This window comes from Amblyomma mixtum, chromosome 9, assembly GCF_055824585.1.
Source record: "Amblyomma mixtum isolate Tamu chromosome 9, ASM5582458v1, whole genome shotgun sequence".
In the NCBI taxonomy this organism is placed as follows: Eukaryota; Metazoa; Arthropoda; class Arachnida; order Ixodida; family Ixodidae; genus Amblyomma; species Amblyomma mixtum.
In genome coordinates this window covers 60,117,700-60,127,610 of record NC_143020.1, presented here as the reverse complement: position 1 = coordinate 60,127,610, position 9,911 = coordinate 60,117,700, and the positions used below count along the sequence as shown (strand labels likewise).

General features: G+C 46.8%; 1 protein-coding gene across 1 annotated transcript; it reads right to left on the bottom strand.

Moving 5' to 3' along the window:
- Positions 1-668: 668 nt before the first annotated feature.
- LOC149329220 (uncharacterized) lies at positions 669-8,161 on the bottom strand. Its single transcript, XM_089560151.1, has 3 exons — positions 7,774-8,161; positions 5,797-5,911; positions 669-3,852 (listed from the first exon to the last, which is right to left on the bottom strand). The coding sequence occupies exons 1-3, from the start codon at positions 7,824-7,826 to the stop codon at positions 2,797-2,799; spliced, it is 1,224 nt and encodes a 407-aa protein (XP_089416277.1). The 5' UTR covers positions 7,827-8,161; the 3' UTR covers positions 669-2,796.
- Between the last annotated feature and the right edge of the window lie 1,750 nt (positions 8,162-9,911).

The following is a 9,911-nucleotide window of genomic DNA, read 5'->3' as shown; positions in this document are numbered from 1 at the left end:
GTCAGCGAGGTGAGCGCAAAGATATTCCCTCCGAAAGCGGAAACAAACTTTGCTAATAATGGGTGGCTCGACCTACTGCCGTGTTTATATACCGAAGATAAAATTTCATCTCTTTCCATGGAGAGCGTGCATGCTTGTGCATGCACATGAGGGTCTACTGGAAGAGAGTCTATTTTGGAACTAAATTCATGAGTGCAAACTGGGAGCGGATTTACATGGTCTTGGGTGTTTTCAGTGTGCCATCACTGGTAGGAGCCCTAGGAGTTCCCTTGTTTCTTTGTGTAGAGAGAAGGAATGCGCTGAGTAATAGGCAGTGGTTTTTAGTGGCGTTCTTGGAGCGAACATCTGCAGTTTCAGACTACGGTTTTTTATACTTCTGTGTGGTTCAGCGGGTTAGGGCAGTTTTTTTCCATGCGTGCGTGCGTGCGTGCGTGCTGTGGGTGCGATGTCGTTTTTCTGAGCGTGCTTATCTAGGTTTTCACATTGTTTCGCTTATAAGGTTTTCTGTATGAATTTGTATCATGTTTCCTAGAGCGGTTTAAAATTTTTATATCGATATTGGTGAATTCCCGCCATCTAAAGCCCTTTTCTGGATCAATAGAAAAAAAAACTAAAAAGTGCATTACATTTTGTAAAATAATTTATTGCATTTCACAACATCGCTAAACCCTTCCTTAAGCTTACCATCACAATGCAATACATAACAGCAAAATTCCGTTGCTGTCACTAATTAAATTAATGCCCTCAGGAAATACCTAACACAAAAGTTCTGTAACATACTCAGCACGAAATGTTTATTCTTTTTGATCACTTACACCCATTCTTCTTTGAGCGGAATACATGCACATAAAGGAAAACAGTGTCCATCCTGAGGGCATACAGTATATAGCACTACCATTGTCTGTGTGTAGTAAGGATGCGTTTTTCGCCATTCCAGCCGACCATTCACTTTGTTGATGTTAGGTATGCAGTTGATTTCATTATGTGAGTCAGTTAGGCACCCGTTCGACAAACTGTAAGGGCACTTAAAGGAGTAGAGACACCCAACTTTTGGTGCGTGTTTTCTTCTTTGTGATGATGTGTAAGGCATTATTATACAGGGAGTACCCCGTGGGGATGCTACAACTGCTAAATAATTTATTATAGATATTTTTGTTTTGCTATTTCAATTTCAATAACCGAACGATGAGTGGGACGTCAATGAGTGCCTATAGGTAAAGTGAGGCATGAAACACTGCGACATAATCGCTGCGTCCTCGTTTTAATTCACTACAATGCTGAAGCCAGTCAGCCAGCTTCAGTATCCGGACTGATAACGAATGTTAAATCAGCGATTACATTGCACTTTTTTCATTCCTGCTGGTCATTTTTGGAATTATGTGGGGGCACGTCGCCGGCGGAGAGCATTGAGTCAGCAACGGCTCCACTGGTACGCGTGCTGCTCGCACTGTTGGCACTCTTTCATTGTGAGCACGTGCCGTCCCGCTCGTGGGTGCACAAAAGAGGGGTTGCCGATCGTTGCGAGTCATGACTCGAATGCCGTGACTTTCAGAGAGTGGGGAAACGTATCGTTGTGTCGGTTCTTTACGAAAGCAGAGCAATGGGAGAGCCGGCTCTCCAGCGGCGATCTGGGTTGCCAGCAAGGTCTGATCCAGCACGCCCAGCGAGCAGCGAAGCTCAGCGGGGCCCTGGAATAGGGGCACCGACCCTGTGAGAAGAAGGAAGATGGACCTCTTCTTTCTCGTCTGCTACTAGCACCTCTCTAGAGCAATAAAAGTCTCTCGTACCTACCTATCGTTGTGTCGGGTGCTGCCACAACAGTTCTCTCAACACCAACGGCCAAGAGCAGCCCGTGGAATTCTACAGGTTTCCTGGACATGTACTACATTCTTGGAAAAAAATTAAATATCAGAAAATTGTAATGCACTGCCCAGGAAATATTGAAATTGAACTTTATTCCGTCGAGGCGGAAAGGGACTCGAACAAAAGTGAAAACATATCACTTGAGGTGGTTCGAGTGGTCCATCTTTTCGATGTGTAGCAAAATCTTGCATAACTTTTCCATCGCTTGCATCGAGCAGTTGACGATGGCAAAAACTTTAATATAAAACAAAAAAATAATGCAAGTATGTCGACGGGAGGTTGTTACAGTGAAACCTTCCAGTGTATGAAAAAAATGCGTTCATACAGTCTTTCCCATTCAAAACTGGTTTTGCCCGTAATTGCTGGCTGTGAAATGATTGAGAACGAGAGACGGCAGGCCTGGATAACTTCTGTGCGCAAGCTGAAGCAGGCGGTTTTCTCTTGCTAAATTGGTTTGGTATATTGCGCGTGCAATATTAATTCTGACGAATTTTCATTGTAGTTCGCTAAGCATGCAGTGTTTAGTCTCACCGCTCGCGCTAACGAATCTATTTTTTTTTGCAGGTAAAGCCCATCTAAGCGCGAGTGAACTTGGTTCGAACACATGAATCAATGATGCTGCTGCAAGTATACGCGAAGTTTACACGGTATTCAGCGTCAAAGCTTTGTTTTGTCTTTTGATAAAGTGATGTTCTTCATTAGAGGCCCAGCTAAACAGGAACGATGTAGAAAGCGGAGTTCAAGCAAACATTGGTTGAAATGCAATGCATAATTGAAGTGCTTGTGAGTCTAAAGATTACATCAAGGCCAGCCCCTTTCAGTGGATGAAATTACATGCGAAGTTGGGTTAGGTGGTAAGTATTTAACTATAATGAACGCAAAACGACAACGAAGATCTGGTGTTTAAGAAAAGGCGTCTCACACTAGTGTAGCTCACGGCAGCACCTCCCACTTAACTCGCAGCTGATCTTCACTGACGTAGCCGTCGCGCTCGAGATCGGCGAAATTAAGTGAAGGAAAATGGAAAACAGCTCCCTGATTGCATTGGCTGACCGGCTTTACGAAGCACTCAAATGCACGGGTAGGTTTGAGTTCAAGGTGGCGTTCTGGCTTTTGCAGTGGATGTATGATACTGAGCTTGATCTTGTGCTCAAAAGGCCACAGAAGAGAGTCGTCCATGTCACCTCTGTGCAAGCGGAGGAACACACATAGTTTCACATCAGTGCCCGATTTTTGCAGTTCAATTCCTGGTGACAGGCGGTAGCAACACAGGTACACCGGCACGCTCAAATGGTCAGCGTAGCCTTGCTCCAACGCCCGTCGTTGGAGTGATTTTACATCTTTTACATCGAAGACTGTATGCGATGCTCGTAGCTCATCACGTCGATGTATTTTTTTAGTAAGGTCCAGTGTCTTCTGGCTATGCTTCTTAACTTCTCGGATGAATGACATAACCTGCGTAAAGTTGTCAGAACTCTTTCGTGCAACGTTGACCAACTCATCTTTGAGCGTTTGTAGCGCGTTTTGGCTAGCCTGTTTATTCGCAGTGCTGATTTCGCGCCCAGTCCTTGTCAAACACTCTCGAATTTGTCTCACTTCTCCTGTTAGCTCTTCCGTCAACGCTTCTTTGAAAGTGTTCATGTTGTGAGACATTTCGGCGAGTCTGTCACCATGAGTGGCAACATCATTGACCAACCGCTGGAAATGCATCCTGATCTCCCCAGCCTGCTCTTCTAGGGATTCCGCGAGGAACGGTGAGTGTACTGCGTCTTCTCTGTCGCTGGGCTGACCTCCCCGTCCGGATGCCAGAGGCGACGCAGACGCTGCGCAGTTAGATCTCAGGTGCGCGCACACGTCGCTGCAAAGAACCGAGGCCGAGCACCTTGGGCAGCGAGCAGGGTGGTGTCCGCACTGACGCTGGAAGTGCTGCCAGATCTCGGAGGCAGCCATGACAGCACCGCAACCATGTTCTTCGTTCCAGCAGCGAACCTAAAAATAAGGCAGGTGAAACAAAATGGCACAAATGCGTTTGTAACCCCTCGCTGGCTTAAGTACGGCACGCTTCATTACGCAAACCCGTACGTTGAAGACAGTCAATTTAGTGTCAGTTTCAAGGAATATAACAGGAATTTTACTCTTAATTGCCATTGAAGATTACTTATTTAATGTCGTTGAAGACAGCGACGATTTTGTGATCGGATTTAAGCAACCTTTCTTGTCTCAGTTTGCTTTGTCGAATGTGAGGTATGTGAGGGGCATACTAAATAAAGAAAAAACTGATAAAAATGATAGAGAACAAAAGAAAAAAGGCCGGGATACTAGCATCTGCTAGCAATATATCTAACACATGGTTTGAAGGTGGTAGCATTACAGAAATTAACGTATGGTTCGCAGAAGTTTTACGATATACATAACTTGTACTGCCGTCGGTGACAGAAATCATGGGATATTCGTCTGCCATGCCTGTGAACCGCCAATTCCTGCAGTTTGCATGCCGCATATTTTGAGTATGGCAATGCAAGCGTTATTTAGGCTCCTCAAGAGCATTAAGACCCGCTTAAGGAATGCCCCCAAAAACGCAACTTCCTTTCCATTGCAGATCTCAGTAGCGAATGCAGTTGCACTGAATATAAAACGACGGGGCTTGCATGTGGCACGCATCAAAATTGCGACTTGCACCACGAAAACCGCAAGCTTCGAGTCTGCTACACGCAATTCGTAATTTCGACTGTCGACAGCGTGATGATGGCAAAATATGAAAGCTTCGTTGTTTAGTCATTCTCTGCGTTAAAGCGGAGACCACAGCGACAGATCACGACTTCGCCTTGCTAGTTCTCCTTTGGAACAGCGCCAAAGCTGAAGATACCGTACCCCGCCAGCGTTCAGCAAAAACTGACGCAACGGGGACAGCGATCTAGGCGTGCGCCGATCGATTCTATCCTTTCGCCCTGGCCGAATGTAGAAAGAGACGTTTCACCTAAAGTGTGGAAACTATAAACGAGACAGCGATTGCGGGGAGTGCTACATTACGAGTCGGGGTAATTTCAACGAGCTCGAAGGCGATCAATTGAATTGATGCGGATGTAATGCGATAACACTCTACTTTCGCTCACCACTCTATTCCAATTCTGATTGTGGCTATGCAGCAGCGATTGCCCTCACAGGAGACACTTTCAAACACAGACACCGGTGGTGAATCTGTGACCTACGAGGTTGCTCTCCCCGCACGATGCGAGGAGGGAAAGCTCTCCCGCAAGCCTCATTTTCGCGGAAGTAGTTCTTCGGAAGGCAACTCGATTCAAGATGCGTGGTGGTCGTGCATAATGAGCCACGCAGCATGGCTCAGAAGCGAACCTCTTCTGCTTTAAACTTGTGAAAATGCATGTAGTAGTTCTTTTTTGCTGTTCTATGCCCGCAAAAGCGACTCACATTTTGCAATCGAGACCATGCTACATTCGGGTGAATAGAGTAAACTATAGAAAATATCCGGCACCATTTTTTTCTGAGGTTTCAGAAGTGAGAATGTTCGTGTACAACATAACAGAACAAAGTAATTAAACAATATAAATATATAGGCAGTATTGTCTAGAGTGCACTGCTGGTTCGCTGCCACCAAGACAGCCCCGTCTAACGTTGGTCTCTCAGCCAGACATAGCTGTCAACTGCGCATGCGCAGGCAAAATACAGCGCTGTTTAGCTTGTCAGCTCATTGGTTGATACCCGCTTGTATTTTAAGCCCTCTGTCGTAAGGGCCACGATGGCTTCGTTGCCCCACCAGCCACTTTGGCACAGTGGCAATCGGGCTGTCCTATTTTCATGGGTTCAAACGGAGCGACCCTAAAAATGACCTCAAGTGGTGATAGTTGGGCAAGCTTTGTAGCCATGCGCCGCGGTAAGCTTTAAAAAAATTAGCTGTTTTCATTTATACTCCACCCCAGGAGTCGTGTGCAACGCTGTGAAGGTCGTGGCGATCTGAGGCAATTGGAACGGCGTGCGCAGGAAAACGTGTTCCTCCGCTCTCCTCACCCTGCGACTGGTGGCTTCATCACTGGGAAGAAAAGAAGACTATAGTCGGATACAACTGAAGAACACTGCGGCTTTTCTCCCGTCAAAGGGTTCTCTTCCACCCGCTGGCGTGGGCAAATTCTCATGACCGTGGCAGTGCAGGGAGCGGCGCCAAAATAGGGAAAGGGGTCTATCCCCCACCATAGAGGGAATAGATTATCGCCATTCATCTACGATTACCTGCTTTGCCACACAAGCAGGGTCATGTGAATCGGCCGACGTCATTGGCTGGAAAGGGAGTTCTTTGATGGGTAAAAACCATTGTGTTCTTAAATATGCGCGCAGAAACTCAGCCGACTTGGCGGACGCTATATTTAGAATAGCGGTGCACCTCTTCGAAGCAGGCCTCCGCAGTGGACTCTCCCTGCTAATGTAATTTTTGAATGGAAATCTCGCTGTCCTTTCAAAGCTTCAACTACCTCTGTCGTTGAACTTGAACTACCTACTAAAATACTGCAATGTAGTTTTAAAAGATAGAAACAACACTGCGCAAATATTTGAGAGACCATTCCTCTTCTCTTTGGCTGTGGTTGGAGGAGAGAGTTCTGCCTTTCACACTGCTGCAAGCGACTTGTGAGGTGAAGCATAGTGCTAAGCCTACCAACAAATTATTAGCCCCCCAGCAGCCGCATTCCTGTCCCGTATCTTTTTCCAACTTTACTCGTTTCTGATCCTCGCTTTTCGTCATACAGTCATCATCATCGTCATCATCAGCCTGAGTACGCCCACTGCTTGGCAAAGGCAAAGGTGTCTCCCAAGTCTGTCCAATTAACCCAGTCCTTTGGCAGTTGCGGCCACCCTATCCCTGCAAATTTCTTAATCTCAGCCGTCCACCTAACTTTCTTCCGCCCCCCGCTACGCTTGCCTTCTCGTGGAATCCACTCCGTTACCCTTAAGGGCCTGCGGTTATCCTGCCTTCGAATTAAATTCCCTGCCCAAGCCCATTTCTTCCTCGTGATTATTACTAGAATGTCATTAACCCGCGTTTGTTCCCTTACCCACTCCGCCCGCTTCCTTTCACTTAACGTTGCACTTATAATTTTTCTTTCCATAGCTCGCCGTGTTGTCCTTAATTTAAACTGAACCCTTTTCGGTAGCCACCACTTTTCCACTTTAGCCAGCAACATTAAATAATTATTACCAATTTAATTTCATTTGCGCTGTTTAATGTGCCGTTCTCCTCCATGGAGTAATGCTTAGCAGTTTCAGAAACGACGCACACGGCGGTCTACTGATTGGTGTGGCCGCGTTACGTGATCAATAACACAAGTAAAAAAGCCACGCATGAGCCATTTGTTCCCCTATGCGCGCACTAACACTGCGAGCATCAACTTGGCTTTACACGCTGTTGAGACCTAGTCTGCGGATCTGCATGAGAAGGAAGTTGCCGTTTGGTGCTACTGGACACGAAACGCAAATAGACGTAAGCATAATATTTTGCCACTGCGTGTGGTGAGTATTGTAAAGCCCGCCTGGTCACACACAATCAATAGCCCTATCTTGCTTCACTCCCTTTTTAAAGCGCGCCATGATGCCAGCGCCGTCTTAACGGCGTGATAGGCAGGCGCGAAGCTGGCGCCGTGTTAGTGACCGACGAGCAGGACATGCCTGTATTTTACCAGCGCTTGCGCAGTAAACGGTTATCTGGAGCAGAGCAGCCAACGTAAGATGGCACTGGCTTAATCTCGTGCCATTGATCACGTGTCCGCAGCGCACCGACGCAGCGCTCTAAGCCAGGCTGCTAAGCTCTGTGACAAAAAAGGCTTCGCTGCACAGAAATGATCCGCTCTTAAGAACAACACGCATGAAGCTCCTCCAACCCAGGTTTGCACGCTCCACGCTTACCTATCTTTTAAGCAGATCCTCGGCGGCGTATTCCTTCCAGTCGATGTCGTCATCCAGGCACTTCTCGTCGTCCAGAGGACAAACGCGAACGCCTCCCTCTCCGCACTGGTCGTAGCACGACTCGCACAGGGCGTGCATGCACGGAAGCAAAGCGTTCATCTTTCGCACAAGTCCGCAGGCGCTGCATATTCTGTTCCTGGGAATGGGCCTCACGAAGTGCAGCTGCCTCCAGTCAAGTTCCTCCGCAAAGCCGACCAGCCTGTAAGGCGTGCTGGCAGGAGGCATGCTGCCGCTTGCTACGGATCGCTGCAGGAACTGCTGTGCCGCTCCGATAAGGCGCGCCCGCCGTCTGTCTACCGTTATCCCGTTATCACGGTTGCAACCGCTCCCACATCAACTGCGCGCTATTGTCGCTGACAAAAGCCGTCGCCTGCCGGGCAAAGTACCGGCCATGGAAAAGCCTGGTATCTGGAAACTGGCATGCAGGGTTGGATAAAGCTGTAGTGATTTAGAAGCCGGTTGTCAGTTCAGGGATCGCTTGCGAGTGAAGCATCTCATGTCGACGACGTAAGATGGCGCCATCAGAACACGGGCGTCATGCAAGTCTCGATGCGCAGTCTATTTGCAGCGCAAAGAAAGCTTCGTGTGCTGCGTGTAGGGCAGAAGATGGGATGTCTAGCACAGTATTGCATATGATCTTCGCATAACTACGTCCGACCCCTGAAGACCGCGAATAAAAAAGCGATGGCGTGAAGTCGCGGACAAAAGTATGGTCGCGGAGAATAGTCGCTGTAAACGAAGCAGGTAGCTCTAATATTAAGCGCCAGATCGAAACCACACTTGTGGAGGTGAAAGCCAGACTCACGCCCTTTATTCTGTGACGTTGAAATTATGTGATCGCTTGCAAACATGGTGTCTGTGGGCCTAAATCGCTTTCCGAGCGTCCTAGAGACGTATGTTCCAGATAGTACATTGCACAGTTTTTTGCGTTGCTATAAAGAACTGATGCAAAAAAGAGGCCGCAGGACAATACGACTGGTTGTTAAACTCAAAGCGTTTACGCGCTCAAGGTAGAAAAGAAAAAAAATTCGAACAGTAAAGAGTATAATCAGTTTTTCCATGTGAACTTAGAACCTGAATTTCAGCGCAATCACTTAAAACTCTCCAAATGTCAAAATATTCGCGCCTCTTGGGCAAAACATATATATATATACTGAAAAGAGAGGTGCCAAGAGCGATGTAGAACTATATTAAAAGGTGGGTTTATATCTACCAAAGGTACGTATTCACTTTGAGAGGTAAAGTTCTGTTACTGCGATGACGTTACTGACTTATTAGAACAGGTTCTTCAACTTCACTATCTCGTAAACACAAAATGGCGAGAAATAGATTTCACTTACCATCAAAGCAATAAATCTAAGAAAAAACATGTCGTGGCTTTAAATTTTTGTCACATTGCAGAGACAGCCACATTGTCGGCAAATACTATTAGATTTTTATTTTTTAGTGCAACTTTGTTTTGGCCGTGAATTTACGAAAAGGTACAGACCCTATAATTATCAGTACCACCTTGACAGCACATCAAAACTTGTTATTTCAGTCGTGAGCCCATTTACCGCCTCTTTTCCCTGCAAGCACATCCTGTGCGAGTCCTGTTACGATCAATCCGCCCAGGGCAATGCGCGTGTCTGTCCATTGGATGGTCACCAGTGCCGTGAAAATGACGTGGACTTGCAAGAGGTCCCTACCGACGTCCTTCGGAGAACTGCGGTAAGTAGGGAGGAAATGGGACAAGTGTGGTGTTTATATGTGCTATTAACCGTCAACATGCACTTGCAAGGCCGTAAACTTGTTTCATGCAAACGTTCGCACGAAAGTTAACGGTGTTTTTTTTTTCTGGTATGTAACCGAAAGGCGGCAGCTTTTTGCAGTATGAGCGGCGAGGATGAAAACAGGAAGGTTGACAGGAAGAGTTGCAGAAATTAACGTCTATTGAGGATGCAAGAAAATTGAATCTAGCTTCATCAATCATTTCAGTGCATGCTTGATATGACTGACGAGAGGTTGATAAAGATGGCGTTGGAGGTTCGTGAATATAGATCTTATCACGTCGTGAAGGAGCAGGTGACGGGACGCAA

Excerpts from the sequence above, each read along its gene's own strand:
- LOC149329220 (XM_089560151.1), bottom strand. The coding sequence starts at position 7,826 with ATGACGACATCGACTGGAAGGAATACGCCGCCGAGGATCTGCTTAAAA. Across the intron at positions 5,912-7,773 it reads AGGATCTGCTTAAAAGATAG|TGATGAAGCCACCAGTCGCA; the intron begins GTAAGCGTGGAG and ends TTTTCTTCCCAG. Across the intron at positions 3,853-5,796 it reads CGTTGCACACGACTCCTGGG|GTTCGCTGCTGGAACGAAGA; the intron begins GTGGAGTATAAA and ends CCTTATTTTTAG.